The sequence below is a fragment of the Dermacentor silvarum genome, chromosome 7 (genome assembly GCF_013339745.2).
Source record: "Dermacentor silvarum isolate Dsil-2018 chromosome 7, BIME_Dsil_1.4, whole genome shotgun sequence".
Taxonomy (NCBI): domain Eukaryota; kingdom Metazoa; phylum Arthropoda; class Arachnida; order Ixodida; family Ixodidae; genus Dermacentor; species Dermacentor silvarum.
In genome coordinates, this window is record NC_051160.1 from 37,764,839 (window position 1) to 37,781,864 (window position 17,026).

The window sequence follows — 17,026 nt, forward strand, 5'->3', positions numbered from 1 at the left end:
TGTTGTCGGCGAAGCAGTCGCTAGACGCGCGCGTGCGGGTGCCACCTTCTCGCTCTCGTAAGACGGCACGCGGTCCGTATCTCTCCTTGTCAGCCCCACTCGCCTTAGCTGCTGCGCGTGCCTGGCACCCTTGGTGTCTGCTGCTGATTCCTTGGTCTCTCGTCGCGCAGAACGTCGGTGGCATGCGGCCTTGGCACTGCAGGCTGCTGCTGCTTGCTGGCTCGGGCAGCACGTACCGCTATGGTACGTTACTCACAGCGCAAAACTAGGATCGCTCCGCTCAGTGGCGTGCAAGTGGACATTAATGCTTTTGAATTCACAACTCACAAGAAGTGGTTAGGTGTCCTCGGTTTTTTTATCATGCTCTTGAAGGTGTATGGTATGTTAAACAGACATCGTCGTTTTCATCCTATTGCAGTTGTATCACCATCCTACCATCGTTAGCACTTCAGAATCGCCATCCAATTTTGTCATGCCGTCATCTTCATGCCGCCTTAATCCTTATACGGTCACGGTCGCTTTTCGCCTTCATTCTGTCATAGTCATCGCAGTGTGCTTATGCTGTTGTCGTAACGACGCCATTTCCCCGCCCTCGACGTTATAGCGTAGTTGTCTAATTATCGGCGTCATGCATTGCTGGTTATATTGTCGTCGTCATGAGGATTTCTTTGTTCTATCATCATGATTTGAGCATCTTCATTCGACTGGTGTCCTGCCACCCTCGTCAACGCATCGTTGTCATATGGGGTGATCATGCCATTTTCGTGAAGATGTCGTCGTCGAGCTGTCGTCGTTGTTCCATCGTCTTCATTGTATCGTTGTCATACAGTTGTCTTCTTGTCGTAAGTCGTCGTCATTCATGAGATTGTTGCCAAATACTCGCCGTCATGCCATGGTTTCCATTCAATAGCCGTGGTTTCAATGTCTTTATGTTGTCGTAATTCTTTGGTGTTCATATGTGTGATCCACAAGTTCGAGTTTCACACATTTATGCTGAGCTGGGTGTCTTTCCGTGAAAATGTTTCCAAAATGGTCACGTGCCCTATAATTGCAGATTGTTGTTAAACAAGAAGAGCGTTATTTCCGAGAATAAACTAATATTCAGCTTAAACTCATTCCCACTGCACGTGGTATCTGCATTTTTTTATGCAAACAGAGTACTGTATTGGACTGCCGGGCTCGCTTTTGGCAATCCCCTTCATTCATTCCTTCTCCTTCACCCTGTTATTTTTGGCGGTGGCTGGTTGCCACTGGCAAAGAAGGCGCAACTAAGGAAGTAACTGCTCTACACTAAATGTCAGACACTGTTCCTCTCTTCAACAAGCAATAAACTCATTGCTAACCATCATGCAATACGCACGTTTCTGATAAGGTCATACACATACACGTATGTCTACCTTCCGATGCGACGCGTTAATGACTAATCGCTTGAAAAGATTGTGCTGAAGAGGGTGAGCAGAACATGTTGTGTGCTCACTTTTCGTCACAGTTTTGTAAAGTGCTATGCACCTCTTGCACTCCCATATCAACAAGGCAGAAGATCAACTCTTACCAAGCTAACGTTCTTTTACGTCTTTTAGTCGTAAATGAAGGAAATGCATGCACAGGAATGTACCGGATAAGGTGGGCAGTGCCGTACAAAGCAGATTTGCTGCCGCAGGCACTCCCAGTAATTGACACACGTAGCAGTCTTATATTGTGCATAAATGTATTACAAACTAGTATTGTCACAGTCTTTCCCACGCACACCGTAAACTAATTGCTCATAAAATTCCAGTGTCGTTTCGAGTCCATGTACTGCTGAAATAGGTAAATAAAATCCATTATGACACAGTGTTATTGTCACAGCTTACCATCCGTTGGTATGAAGCAAACAACATAGTAGGTAAGAAAGGAAGATAGGAGAATCCTCATTGCTTCGCTATGGTCTGAAGCAAGCCTTGTCAAGAGGAGCAAATAGTTGTTACTGCCGAGTGCATTTGTTTTTAAAGCATGCGCACTGATGCGCTCACCTAAAAAACGAAAGCACTGCTTCAGCAACCTCAACCAACAATAACACGTCAATACGCGTGTATTCCTTCTGCAGCTGCAAGCTTGACAGCTTCGTAAAGAGATGAAGGATGTCAGATTGCGGTTGATGAATGAAACAAACAGTGGTCATTTTCGGCGCTTGTCTGCGTGTGTTTGTTTGCTTTTACACCGCAGGAACTAAAGGTATTAATAGAACAGTTGTCATTTAACAAGCATTGCGAAAACAGACAGGGTAAGCTGTTCAACGGATACAAACTGCGATCTTTTCTGAATATGAGCCATTGCATATAATATACGTTAGAAAGTGGGAGTTGGAGTATGGCAGAAACTTCGAAGATCAATGTATAGAAGGTTCCACAATATAAATTAAACCAACTGTTACTATACATATAAATATATCTATTAATTAGGTGCTTCATTTAACTGATACATTGGAAGAAATATTTACCATCTATTAAGTATCAAAATTATGGCGTAGCAATTTCTAGGAACATCATTTTTTTATTTACTTGTACTTTGCAGACGTATCAAACAGGTTTCATATTTCTCACAGTAATCTGGAATAAGAGAATAGGATGCCGTTAGAGCAATTAGGAGCTCAAAAGTGGGCTTGTTTTGGTCATCTCTCGATTAGGTAAGGCCTGAATCACGTAACCGCCATTAGTCCCGTTGCGTTACTGTCACGGCCCCTGCCCCCATCAGGAGAGAGTGTTTACTTTCCGGGTCCTTCTCAAAAAAGTCAAGGTATCGCCCGAAAGGCGAAGCATCGATTGGGATAGCAAATTAGTGGACAGCTATACAAAGTAACGATAGTAGTTTTATCGGCCTTATAAACTTGTAAACACAGGCACACTAACTCAATGAACAAGCATGGTGTCATAAGTGCACAAGCAAACATGAACACATCTTACTCTATGACCGGCGAAACACTTTTGGGCAGCCCGAACTCAACGACCAAACCCTGGCGGTCCAGAGTGCCCACGATTGGGCCGTCAAGCTCGGCTTGGAGGTCCCTACGTGGGACTAGCCGGGTGACACGGGGTCTCCCCTGCGTCTTCTCTGGACCTAAATCAAGATATTTCACTCACTCACTTAACGAAATATGTCTTCATTCAACTTCAACGTTCAAAAAATACTATCCTAAACAAGCAATCAAATCACATATGCATCGCATCGGGTCGCTGAGCATTTGGTGGCTTCACTGCGTAGTCGTTGGCTTTGGACTTTGATTCAGTTTGCATGGGAGAAAGCTTCGCGTTCAACCGTCCTTCTTTAAGAAAGGTGCTTTGATTTCTTTCTATTTATTTACACACTGCTTAGTTGTGCAAATGTAGTTACAATGGTGAAAATAGGATGTCGATCACAAGTTCCATTGCGAGTGCCATTGGCCATCACCGCAGCAGTCCAGCGAGTTAGGCGTACTGACCCTATAGACGGCTGTCAGTGCACGGCGTGCCGTTGTGAAGTGCTTCTTTCTCGCACAAGTTTGCATTTATTGGCAGTGTTCGTGTACACAAAGTAGCGTCCTGGAAAGATGTTTGTAATGCACTCGTTCACGAGCAAACCATGTCGTCCGTTTGCGCCAGATTGGGCGTCAGATTGTAGCTAATGCTTCCTGTTCTTTTTTGTTCCTCCGCCTGTATGAATGTGCACCTTTCACTCCTCTCCCTCCTTACCGGCTGGGCGGCAAAAACTCACAGTACTGGCAGTGCAAAAACGGGAATCCAACCCTGATAAAGATCATGATTTTTCCTAAAGCAGTGCTTTGCTATATAGTGTAGCATACACATGCCACAAGATGAGGCATGTGTATGCTAAAATCCGGAGACCAATCAGCACATTCTAATGGAATGTAAGGGGATTCACGCAGTGAGAGCCGTGGGTAACGTGCACCTTCCAGAATCATTTTCATTTAAAGTGGATGGAAGCATCAACCGGTCAGCCGTCGAGATAAGGAAGAGACGTTTAAATTACCAGTGAAAAAGAAGCAGAGAAGAAATTGATACTAACCGATCTGTTCCAGGCATAGGCTGTGGTACAAGCTAGATAGAGAAGTTGTGAGGAAGAGAAAAAAATTTAAAGAGATGCATACAAAAATACTATAATGAAAAGCACATTTCGACGACCAGATTAAATCAAGCAGGCTAGGTGACTATTTGTCACTGCCACGTTTCAAAGCGGACAATAAATCACCATCATCAGGCCTGCTCAGAGACTTATTCGAATAACTTTTACATTTTTTTGTTTGGATAACTGACATTTTGTTTGCTATGCATTTTAAAGAAACAGAATAAGCTAGGAAATGATCAGGCTTCTATAATCGCACTTTTACATGCCTATTTCAGCTTGTGACAGAACATGAACTAGATGTCTCATGTGTCTAGTACTGGAAAGAATAATTTAGAAGCAAAATTAGTCATAGTCCATCAAGTTTTTATGAAATCCGTTAGAGTAGAAGCCTACAGTATAACTTGAACGTGATAACGCATTTCTGCAACAGAAGTTTAAAAGACAGCTAAAGGCGTGCACTTCAATCGCTCAGTAGAATAGAAGGAGTCCTTCAGCATAATCATCATCATCATCATCATCATCATCAGCCTATATTTATGTCCACTGCAGGACAAAGACCTCTCCCTGTGATATCCAATTACCCCTGTCTTGCGCTAGTTTGTTCCAACTTGCGCCTGCAAATTTCCTAACTTCATCACCCCACCTAGTTTTCTACCGTCCTCGCCAGCATAATAACTAAGATTAATTTCAATATGTCTTCCAGTATTCAATGACCAGAGCTATTGATCATTGGTCTTTGACATATTGGTCAGATATGTTAATGTACTGTAAAAAAGAAAATGTGAAATAAAATAGTGCTTAAAGTTTGAAAGATGATTAAAAAGTTACTTTGTATTCCTTGTCCTTGAACTTGTTTACAAATACAGCACATACTTTCGCAGGAACCCCACGATAAATTTTGAAACCTGCCCCGCGTGGAGATTCCCCATCACTCTCTGACAACATTGGTTTATGTTCTATAACCGGTTTGGCATTTCTATAGGCCATGGCAGAGAACAATGTATCCGCAGGTTATTCTGCAGCAACCGCTATGGCCTGCGAAAAAAAGAAGGGCTAAATATATTTTCAAATTGTTGCAGTGCACACGAGAAGAAAACACGGACCAAATTTGCAAAGCTTGCCATTGTCTGGCTGCGTCCGATAATAGCATGGCCAGAAGTGGGGCGCAGACAAAGAGCCTACAATAGGTAACGCTGCTTCTTCGTCTTATGCGCTGCACTGTTTTAGATGTAGTGCTAGGAACGGGCCTCAAGAATGCATTTTACGTGTCTAAATATACGGCCATAACCATTTTGCATGTACCAGTGTCTTTTCTGTAATATCCTCATAATACGACATACTTGTTTCGAGTATGAACACATCTGACTTCATTGCATCAACGAATACGGCTCCGACAGTTGAGTTTGCGGCCCTGTCATTGCCTTCAGCAAATGTGAGCAAAAACGCTCGCGTGTGGTTGCAACTCAAAGGAACATCTATGGTCTCCGCTTATATTCAGTTTCTTTTTTTTTCTGCGAAAGAGGCGGAGCAATAAAGAGCTCGTTGTCACTGACGCTGCGCCGCCTTTGAAACAGACTGCGCAACGTCAATAGTACTTTAGGGAATATTTCCACATTGGCTCGCACGCACTTTCAGATAAGGTGGGCAAGAAACGCACAGTGTACTTTGAAACCCATCACAGTAGCTCTGTGGCTATGGTATTTCACTGCTGACGTCGAGGTCGGGAGTCTAATCCTGGCCGTGTTGTCCACATTCCTGTGGTGGCGAAATGCAAGAAAGACCATGTACTTAAGTTTAGTTGAACGTTAAACAACCACAAGTGTTTCGACATATTTGAAAGACCACCGTACGGCGTACCTCATAATCATGTCCTGATAGGGGCACGCAGGTAAAATCCGAGAATCCAATTTTATTTTTAGCAGGGTAGTTATAACTATCACAATGTTTATTTGCCGCGTAAGCCTTACCGCTTTTACGCAGTTCTCTACGCAATCAAGCAAGCAAAGGGGTGGAAAAGTGATGAGCTTGACATCTTGCACACGCGATTTTAAGTATTATAAAAGTATTATTGCATTCCGCCGAGAATCAGTAAAATAAATCATGGTTCAATGGAAATTCGCATCATATTAAAATTGGGTGTCAATGGAAGTGCACATTCAGGTTCATTATAATACGCATCTCAACCAAATGTTTATGCCACAGAAAGCGTTGAAATATTCCGCCGCAGCTGGAAATATGCTTTGTCGAATTAGAGCAAATATTATGGTATATGCATTCCTAACCAGCAAGAATTTTAGATAGCGCTAGTTCCAGCGCCATGCTCACCGCGAGGATGACAGATGGCCCGTCTTTAATGACGCTTCGTAAACGGGCAGTTAGAACAACGGCGAAAGAAGCCACAAATTACGTTGCGCTAGTTAAAGTGACGCATTCAGCGGACGTCGACCATGTGGGGCGCTACGATATTCGATACATTACCGCAGCAACATTATACGCCAGGAATTCGTGGGGTACGCCCGGCAAACCATTTCAAGTTTCTACACTCCACCGCTCCGAAAAGCATTAGAAAGTTTAACTGACAGTTTATTCTTGTAATAGTAAATGAATAGCTTCTGATAACAGAAACATGTAATAAACTACACTTTTAGACTTTATAACAACTTGCTACATATTACAAAAATCATGGTGAAAGATTCATAGATAGCTGACAAAATGTGAATATAAAACATGCACTTCACTAACAAAAGAATACGCCGGAGAAAAGATTATTGTAAGAATCAACATTAGAAAAAGCTTTATTCAATTGCTCTAACCTCCTAAGGTCCCTGGTACAATATGTTTCAGATTGCCCTAAATTTTTTTTTAATTTGCCTAGGAAGCAGTCCCTCAAAATTTTTATGCTGGATATGAATTGTGGTACCTGTGGAACTGTACGCAAGTGGTTTACTCATACTCTTGTCATCGCCTTTCGAGAAATTTCTCACTAAATTGATATCAACCTCTGTGTTGTTTTGAAAGTAACCTTGAATTGTGTTTCAATTTTTTTAGATTGCGTAAATATCCAGGATTCCGCAGCAATACGACAATGTACAGCACATAATTTCGTTTTTACCTCGGCGTTTCGGCAAAGAAATGCAGTTTTTACCATAGCAAGTATAAGCCGATGTTTACTTCTGCCACATACATGGAGAAGCAGCTTTTGGCATCTAACCGTGGTGTTTAAACTTTCAAATATGTATTTCGCGTTCATAACATGCCGTAGACAATAAAAGCCAGCTTGAAAAGCGATTTTGTCCTATAGCTGTAATCGGCTCTCAGGAGAATAAGTTATTGCTATTCAAAGAGACACAATGCATTCTATTCCTAATTATTTACAGTGGCACGCAAGAAGCTGTCCACGTTCTTTCGCATGAACACAACACCTCCCAAATGTAAACATTGCATTTTTCGCTATGCATAAGGATCTACTTTAGTTATTTCACTTCTGAGCGGAGTGTGGCCAGTGTGCCAAGCAAGCATCAGTTGGGGAGTGCTAGAAGGCTGCCATGATAGGTTGTTTATTTGTAGACCTCGGCTCATAGAAAAGACTCTCTATTGCAGTTATTGCGATATTTGCACACCAAGCCTTCTTCTAAAATTGCACATGTTGTTGATTGATGTAGGTTTACGTAACGAATAAGTCATTCGCTAAGTTAAGGTGAGATGCCATTCGTGGATTCCATTTTTTGCGAACAGAATATCTGAGCACCCTTTATACTTTCATTGCGTAATTTTCCAGAGAAAAACCACATCTGTAGCGGATGCATCGATAGCCATACTTATCGGCCAAATTATTCTATGCTTCCTGTCTCCATGCGCTGGCATGGAAGGTGAGTGACATGGTCCGCTACAACTTCCTAAGCCCTCGCCTGCATCTACCACAGGTGGAGAGGATGACCAGAAAGGGGAGGGGCTATCTTTCCCGAGAGCTCCAACTACTGGATCTAAACCTTCAGACGCCACAATGCTCTCGCATGACATGTTGCCCCCCTAGTTAAATAACTATATTCAATGCTTTCTGTACGAATACTGGTCAACGAAAGTAACATTGCTACGTTTTACTGATTACATTACGAAGTCATGTCTACAACAAGGTCAATGTCCACTTTCGCATCGTCGCCCATTGTCTATTTCACAACATTAGCAACAGCCCTCTTTGTTTAATAAAGCTTTATGAAATATTTACCACAGGAGTCCAAATTTGCATACCTATATTGAATAACTTTCTGAAATTTGCCTTCAGCTCCATGCTTCTTTACGGAATAAGTTTACTGTAGGCATTCGGTGACAGACACACCCTCCAAAACGCTTGTGTGCAAGTGCCCTTTTGCATTGGATATTTGGTATCGACGGTAAAATGGCGCCCAACAGCAACCAACACAAAAGTGCGTGAAATGGCACTAATACTAAAAATAAATCGCTCTTCACCACGCAACGAAGCGTAACACAAGCTCGCAATGCACAACAAAGCAAGGTAAATGAATGGAATGAACGCAAGTCAAATACATTAGTAGGTTGGTTATCTATGAATACCGAGTCCTCATCTTCTGTATTGACTACAGAAAGCAATAGTTCACTTTTTTTTCTTAGCAATAGGAAGATTGGTAAGTATACGCAAAGAACAGCAAATATTTTTTGCTTAACACTTTTTTGTTTTTTTTTTATTTTTTGCACTCAACATTAGTTGAGTGCCTCTCCTTCGTTATGTTAACTGCGCCCTATATACACAGTTATTAAAATCATAAGTATTTATCCAAGCACCTGAAGTATGCTTTAGCGACTGCCCACCTAATCTGTTTACGCGATCTGATAGCATGCTGTACATTCATGGAGACATAAATAGAGCACACATTTTTCAAATGAGACTGATTTATTTACATTACAACAAAGGGCCCAGCATAGTTTCACTGCAGGTTTTAACACAGAATGAGGGCTTATATATCAAGCTACAAAAGCAAAAAGTAAAAGACAAACTGCAAGAGGAATTAAAAGAGCAGCTACCCAGTGTTCGTGCGTACAGCTTTTACAATGTGAAACAAGAATAAGGCATGAACTTGCATGAACTTCATGCAGTAGTGACCAAGAGAAGTGGAGCCTCTAAGTTCGCACTTTCTCGTTCATTAAAACAAACGTTGTGTTTGTAACACAACTTGTTTGAGTCAACTTCTTTCTGGGGTATTACGTGCCAAAACCAGTTATGATTATGAGGCACGCCGTAGTAGAGGGCTCCGGATTAATTTTGACCACCTGGGGCTTTTTAACGTGCACTACAACGCAAGCACACGGGCGTTTTTGCATTTCGCCTCGATCGAAACGCGGCCGCCACAGCCGGGATTCGATCCCGCGACCTCGCGCTTAGCAGCGCAACGCCTTAGATGACTGAGCTACCGCGGTCTTGTTTGAATCAACACAATGTTTGATTTCATAGTGCAAAGTGCACGAAGAAGATAAAAAAAAATGGCTGAAGAATTCATGGTTAGATACGCTACACGCAATTACTTGCGGTGTTATAAAAGACAAGCCTTAATAAAAATTCGTGCATGAAATTTCTACGAAAGAAAACCTGGCTACGCAAGACAAATATCGCCAGCAATAATGAAATTGGAGGAAACCGAAACGGAACTACGCCTGCAGTTATAGTTAGTTCGCATGCCAAAATTTCAATGCACGTGTCCGCATTAGTACATCTTCATATGTTTAAATCACTGAGATATGTTATCTGCACGTTCATAAAACTGCAATGGCATAACTTAAGCATTTAGTAAGCACAGGCAACCCTATCTCAGTGCCAAAGATGAGAGTCAAGTGTATGGTGAAATCTGCCTTTTGAAAGTTGCTTTTAAAAATGACAAATAAAACTTCAGTGGAGTAGAAGTTACAGCTTGAGTGATATTGTGCACAAGCATTAGGAAGAAATCGGAAGCAATACTTTTTTGTAACTTATTTGGGAAGTAACTAGCACATGTAATGCTGTCCTGTACGACTGGTTGGGGGCCAGACAGCGCATTTTTTTTTAAACTTTTGACTGGTTGCCCGCATGATCTCGGTTCGGTTCACGCAACGATGTCAGGCTGTTCTCGTTTGAGTGCCCGGATGACGGCGCCGGCTTTTGGCTCAAGGTCACTTGAAGGTCGCCCACAACGAAGCGGAAAGTGGGCAGCTTGCACTAGTGGTGCAAGGCTGGAGTAAACAGCGAAGCTGGGGAAGGTATATGTAAACTGGTAGCGTAGCTTCCATAGAAGTCCACATGTCAAGAAAATGCCAGCTCGTTGCAACCGTCGCCATCTACGTATCGGGGGACAACTAACAGCCAGGAAAAATAAAAAAAAGTGACGTCATAACCGAAAATGGCAGTGATGTCATGATCTTATGCTGCTTGGCGCGAATGTTTGAATTTATTCAGCGTCCTGCATTGCAGCCGCTTCGCCAGCAGCTATTTTTGTTTTTGAGGCTGAGGCATGCTTGCGACTCGCCTCAGCTGAAGCGCCAGCCTGTCATTAAACTATAGGAATGGCGTATGGCTTAATGTGACCATAATTATGCTATTATTGATGGCAATTGCTCCAGTAGGTTCTTTAGGAAGGTCAGCGAATAGGATGAAAAAAAAAATTACAGTGCTACAGAGGTTTCAAAAGCAACTTCAATTTTATTCGTCGAGAATAATGCAACCATTATACTAGACCAAACAAAACATATGTTGAATGGATGAAAGTACTATGGCCAGCATACAGTCGATAGCAACATATGTGAAACCTTTTCACAGAATCATTCGCAATTACGTGCGTCACCATGTATTCATATCCAACAGTTATCTGACAACATTGGCCCACATTATTATTTAGCAAACATTTTACTTACTAATTTTGCTTCCCATCGGACACTAAGAGACTATGTTACGGAGAGTGAACGAACATAGCGCGATGTTTCTTCCCGGAGCCTTCCGCATTTATCGTCACGACGATACACAACGCGTCGGATGCCGCAGCGTGAACTTCCACGATAACAAAAACCTGCACTCACACCTTTCACCAATGAATGCCGTGCCCTAGGCTACGCAAAACTTGAAGTAAAGCGCACGCCACACTTTTAACAAACACGCAAGGAAATAAAAAGAAACTCAGATGAAACGCCGCGTTATAGTGAGTAGAGATGGGCAAAACGGCTCACTTCAGTGAGCGGCTCGGAGCGGCTCAGCTTACTGAAATGAACCGCTCATTTGAACGCCTCACCGGTTCACTTAAACGTGTAACCTGTGTTATGCATATTCTGTAGTTATCTGGCTTTGAAAAAAACGATATATGCATAATTTAATAACCGTGTTATTGGTATTTTCGCTATGTTTAGAGAATATTTTTACATCTATTAAAAGCGTGAATATTTAGTTGTAATGAAACATTGTTTTCTGATATTGGGGATAAAATGCTCATGATACTGTAACAGGCAGAATGCGACGTACTTTTTTCAGAAAAAAAATATGTAACTTCATCGTCATTACAGAAGCTTGTTTGTTGTTGTGCTACTTTAAAATCAACTTTTGTCAAAATAAGAACAGAAAATGATTGTACATTATGTTTCAGCTTTATTTATTTATTCACATACGTACGTTCACTATAATATGAGTAAGCTGTAACGCCATGCAAATTGAATGTAGAAATCATTTCTTGAAGTACAATAGAAAAATCATACGAAAGATCCACAAAACTGCCGCACGTACCTTTCGTTTTTTTTCCTCGTGAGTGCACGCACGATACTGGCGATCATGGCATCATGCGCCAGGACAAAAAAAGAAAAAAGAAGAAATGAAGTTCTATTACAACACAACAGATCATTGGACTCGTTTTAATGACGTGCTAATGAGACACGCTCAGAAAATGCACTGAAGTGGATGTCATGGGCGACATTTTGATGACTACACTAATGAGCACAAATGAAGACCAGGGCGTAAACTGTACGTTCAACTGTTGTCTTCAAAGTCACGGAAGACCATCTTCGAACTGTTATTGGACCAGTGCACGATGTACGATCACGACTCTCACCGATCACGTTTGCCAATTAAGGCTTCTTTACTTCTCCCCTCGGTGGCATCGGGTGCAACACCATAGGACGCACAATCAACCACAGGGACTGCTGCGCACACCACACACTCGAGCGAGTACCAGTAGCGCGAGTCTGCCCACACGGGCCACCATTCGTCGGTCAGAAATGGAAACCTCGAAACCCAGCAGAAGACCCAGCTCTAACGTAACGGTCGGCACGGGTCATTCAAGGAGAGAGAACCGGCTTCCTCACTCGGAAAGAACCGCCGCTCACTTACTGAACCACGACTCCCTCGCTCTCAAAAGAGCGGCTCAAAAGATCCGGTTCGCTCCTGAGCGCCACGGCTCCCTCGCTCTTCAAAAGAGCGGCTCAAAAGATCCGGCTCGCTCCTGAGCGCCACGGCTCCCTCGCTCTTCAAAAGAGCGGCTCAAAAGGTCCGGCTCTCAAGAGCAAGCCGGATCTTTTGAGCCGCTCTTTTGAAGAGCGAGGGAGCCGTGGTTCAGTAAGGGAGCGGCGGTTCTTTCGTTCTTCAGCCGAAGGCGAGGGGGTGAAGGCGACTCTTGCTAATACTTTTACCGCTAGTAGATGGCGCGGAAGTCGCACCCAGCAGAAGACCCGTCTCTGACGGAACGCATCGGCACGGCTCTCTGAACCCGGCAGAACCGGCTCCCTTTCTTGAAAAGAACCACCGCTCATTTTTACTGAACCACGGCTCACTCGCTCTTTAAAAGCCGCTCACAAGATCCGGCTCGCTCCTGAGTGTCCCATCTCTACTAGTGAGCAACGCCATTCCGCACGACATCCTGGCTAGTTTGAACAGTCTTGCCAAGTCTTGCCCCAGAATCACTGATTGGTAGGGGTCACCAGGATCGAACTAATAAATTGTTAAGTAGAAACAAAATCACCATTTGCTGTTTTAGTTCAGCAAAATATTTGAAACGGAATAGTTACTTGTATGACAGTACTCTGATTAAAACGTTCGAACATTTTTTTCACATAGGTTTCCTAGTTTGAGTGTTTGTACCCCCCTCACCTAGTCGCGCTTCAATCGTGCACCACTAACTGATATCTCTGGCGATAGGTTTTCGCACGCTTTTCGTTCCAAGCTTCGCGATCTATTTAGATGTACCTTGGCTGGTGATCGACCTAGCTTCTTCCAGGTTTTACAAGGTTGGGCTAAGTTTGGCTAGGAAATGGTAAGCGCTGCGGCACGGTATTCCGAATCGGCTCGCCGCCGACGCGCAGATTCTCGCTTGGCCGCGCGGCGCACTCCAACAAGAGCGGCTTCTTCTTCGGGTGACCGCATCTTCTTTGGTCGTCCCATGTCAAGGCTACATGTACTCGCCACAGAGTAAACGAGAGTTGTGCCGCCGTCGCGATGGCTCCGAGCGTTATCTTCCCGGTGACGTCACGGCCAAGCAGCGCCTCACAGTTGCCGGGGCGTGGCTGGTCGAAACCTGCTGAGCTACTGCGGACGCCGCCTACGTTTCCCCGGCGCGAACGCGGGAAACGGGGAAACGCGGGCGGCGTCGGCAGCAGCTCTGTGCGTTGCCTCCTTGGTGCTGCTCTATCTCGTTCTCATTTTCTCTTTCACTCTCCCAAGCATTGCGCGCGCCACGCGCATGCTCTCCTTCCCTCCAAGGGCTGCAGAAGATAGCGCCAACCTTTCCCTTTCCCTCAAGAACCACTTACCTACCTCCTTCCCTCTCGTTAACGTTTATGGGCTGCAGAATTAAGCGTCTCTTCCTTATGTATAATAAACACCTCCTCCTCTCGTTAACGTCCCATATCAAGACAACTTGTGCAGGGCACGGAGAGGAGGTGAGGCACACGCCACTCCGCGAGCTGGTTTCTGGGCAAAGCAGGGATGTCAAAGCTCGACGAGGTAGCTTGCACCAGTGGCGCAAGGCTAAAAACAAAGCGTAGCTGATCGGTTCCTAGCTGGTCCTGGCTATACAAAGTGATGCTAAGTTATACGAAGCAATGCCAAGTGATTTTAAGTTATACGAATTGTATAAGCATTTAAATGCTCGCGGTCCGTGGCATCGGGGAACACCTCACGAAGCACATGCGGTCCAAGCACACGTAATGGAAGTGGGGCGAAAGCACAGTGTACGGGCGGCGCGCAGCAGACGACACGCCGGCATGACATCACGGCGCGTGTGCAGCAGCGCGCAGCTGGTGGCGAGCTCGGCCGAGCCGCCGCCAGAGGCGTCTGCTGCAGTCACGGACAACGTTACTAGATTAGCTTCAGTTTGCAAGCTCCGCCCGAGCCGCGCGCGCGAATGTGTCCCTTTTCCGTCTCCTCTCGCGGGGTGGCGCTGCCACCTCTCTCGGCCCTAAAACCGCGTTCGCTTGCCTCTGCTGTCAGCGGCCGCCTGCTCCGAGCGCGTTCCAGTACGTTTCGTTTGCAACACATGAATTTGTATTTCCTCCGCGATAAGATTGAAGTACAGACCTCAGGGATGCTGAATAAATTACCTTAACTAGTCCATACCCTCGCATTGCTCTTCGTATTACCGCAGATGTGCACATCTGCGGTAATGCGAAGAGCAATGCGAGGGTATAGACTGACGTGCTATTCAGCTATAATTGCGCGTTAGACGTTCAGTTAAACTGCTCAACACAAAAATAGCCAATCTCGTTTGTTATTTCGGTGTCTCTTAGTGAAGTTGTTTATTTGACGACATAGTTTAAGGCCAGCGATGTCGTTTCCCCTCTTTGCGTAAGTTACGAGACTCCGCGTTCATTTCGCGTATTTGTTGCTTGCTCGGGAGTCTGGACCAACGTGTATGGGCAAATGAATGAAAGAGAGCTTGTGTTTTGATTCAACAAAGTAATTTATTACTCTGTAAAATTACAAAAAAAAATTTATGCGCCCACTTGGCCATGGATAACGCATTTATCTACAGCAAACGGGCCTTTTTATTTGCCACGGCGGCTTTCTCGCTATTCTCAAGGCGGCGATTCGCATCCCTAGCGTAGAAGTGCATCCTGGTAACTATAATAAAATTCAGCACCTGACATGTAAAGCCAGCCTCACGCTCTACGCATCCAAGACGATCGATGTTGAGCGTTCCAAGCTCGCTGTAGAGCGACGCGATAGCTCCACACACAGGGGAGTTACTTCCGTCATCGCTTAGGCTTGTAACATCGCCATCACCTTGCCTTTTGCGCACCTTAACGGGAGGTGCCCTCCGCACAGCTGGTTGCTTACGTTTCCGCGCCGGTTTCGACAGGTATGAAGGGCAGTTCGGAAACAAACGGGGAACAGCGTCGTCCTTGAGCGCCCAATTGTCGCGCGGAATGATAACAACGTCCCCGTTTACGTTGTGCACGAACTCCTTCACTAAGTCACTGTCCTCGAAATGGAGATCGCACACAACGCAACAGCTTGTGAGCTGCTAGTCCAGTCGTGGAATCGCATGCTGCCACACTTGAAGAAGTGAAGAATCTCTAGGCGCCCGGAAGAAATGCCGCTTCTCGGCAGATCTTTGAGAATCGTAACCGCTTTTGCAGCCGGTTACGAAACAACGCGGCATGTCGGTTGGTCACGATAGAACGCCACTTATAACGTCAGACGACTCGAACGTGAAGAACAAAGCACATGAACAAAGCGCACCACCACAGCACCAACAACAACGGTTCGCGCAACGTGCTTCGACGAGCCGCGAAGCCGGGCCGAGCGTGTGACTAGCGCCACCACGCGGCGGGAGACGGAAAGGGGACACGCGTCGCCGCGCAGCTTTCAAACTGAAGCTAATCTAGTAACGTTGGTCACGGACACCGCGAGCGTTCGGCGCTAATGCGGGGAAACGGAGAAGGTGTGGATGGCGTCGGTCGCACTTCTGCGCATTGCCTCGTTGGTGTTGCTACAGTGTGTTTTTCTCTCTCTCGCTCTCATTTACTGTTTCTCTCTACCGAGCATAGCGCGCGACGCTCCCCGAGGTGATTGCTAGGCAACGCAGTGGCACGCGGCACACATCACGGCCGGCTTAAACAGCTCCGCTGTTGAAAACATTTCATACTTAATACAAAATGCCTACCTTTTGAAATGAATTCCTGGCTCAATGCAACGCCCCCTGCCGTCAGGGTGCTAGGGCTTTGTTTAGAGAACATGTTCGTAATGACACTTTATGTGTAGAGCCCTGGTGGCTAAGTGTTGGCCTCTTTGCCTGTGTGAGAATTTCACACTTATTGGTACTGTTATGGGTTCCTGTGTCATATTTTACAGCGAATCTGTTGAGGGATCATTCTTCGATGGTCGCGTCCGGCAATTGGGCGTATGCTGTATGTGCGAGTGAAAGCGCCCGAGGGCGAGGGACGCGCGCTTTCACTGGGAGCGAAAGCACGGCGGAGAGCAAATGCAACTTATGTGCGAGTGAAAGCGCGCGCAGACGAGGGGCGTGCGCTTTCACGGGGAGTGAAAGCACGGCGGAGAGCAAACGCGACTTCCCAGTGGAAGGGGAGAGGTGGGCGACGAAGGCATCGAGGCACCCTAGACTGTTCGTGTGGGTGCCCACTCTCCCACTGCGGCACATGCGCGCAGCCCTGCCGGCCTCTGCCGCGTGTGACGCAGACTCTCTCTGGGCTCTTATCCGCTTCTCCCATAACAGTGTCGACAACGACGTTTAGCCGTTCCGTCACGTAGCCAGCGTTTTGACAGCGGTTGTGTGCGGTCACACATATAAGGCGATAAACTGTTGTCGACGGCTGCGTTTTGCCCGCGTTCGCTCCGAACGAGCGCGGCGTTGGCGACGTGTTTATGAAAAACATACTAACCTTTGCCATACACCTTATGGCGGGGTCCCTGTGGTCACTAAATAAATAAAAACCACTAGATCATATG

At 45.3% G+C, this 17,026-nt stretch overlaps 1 protein-coding gene across 2 annotated transcripts in view; it reads right to left on the reverse strand.

Annotated features, from left to right (window-relative positions):
• LOC119457925 (papilin-like) overlaps nucleotides 1-17,026 on the reverse strand; it is a 75,639-nt gene that overhangs the window by 22,609 nt on the left and 36,004 nt on the right. Inside the window, exon 1 of one of the 2 annotated variants that reach the window (XM_049670549.1) lies at nucleotides 1,854-2,008. The exons of the other annotated variant lie outside the window; for it this stretch is intronic. Within the exon in view, the coding sequence (XP_049526506.1) occupies nucleotides 1,854-1,914 (61 nt within the window). The 5' untranslated portion in view covers nucleotides 1,915-2,008. Of the gene's footprint in view, nucleotides 1-1,853; nucleotides 2,009-17,026 lie in introns of those variants that run through there. 2 annotated transcript variants of the gene reach the window in all.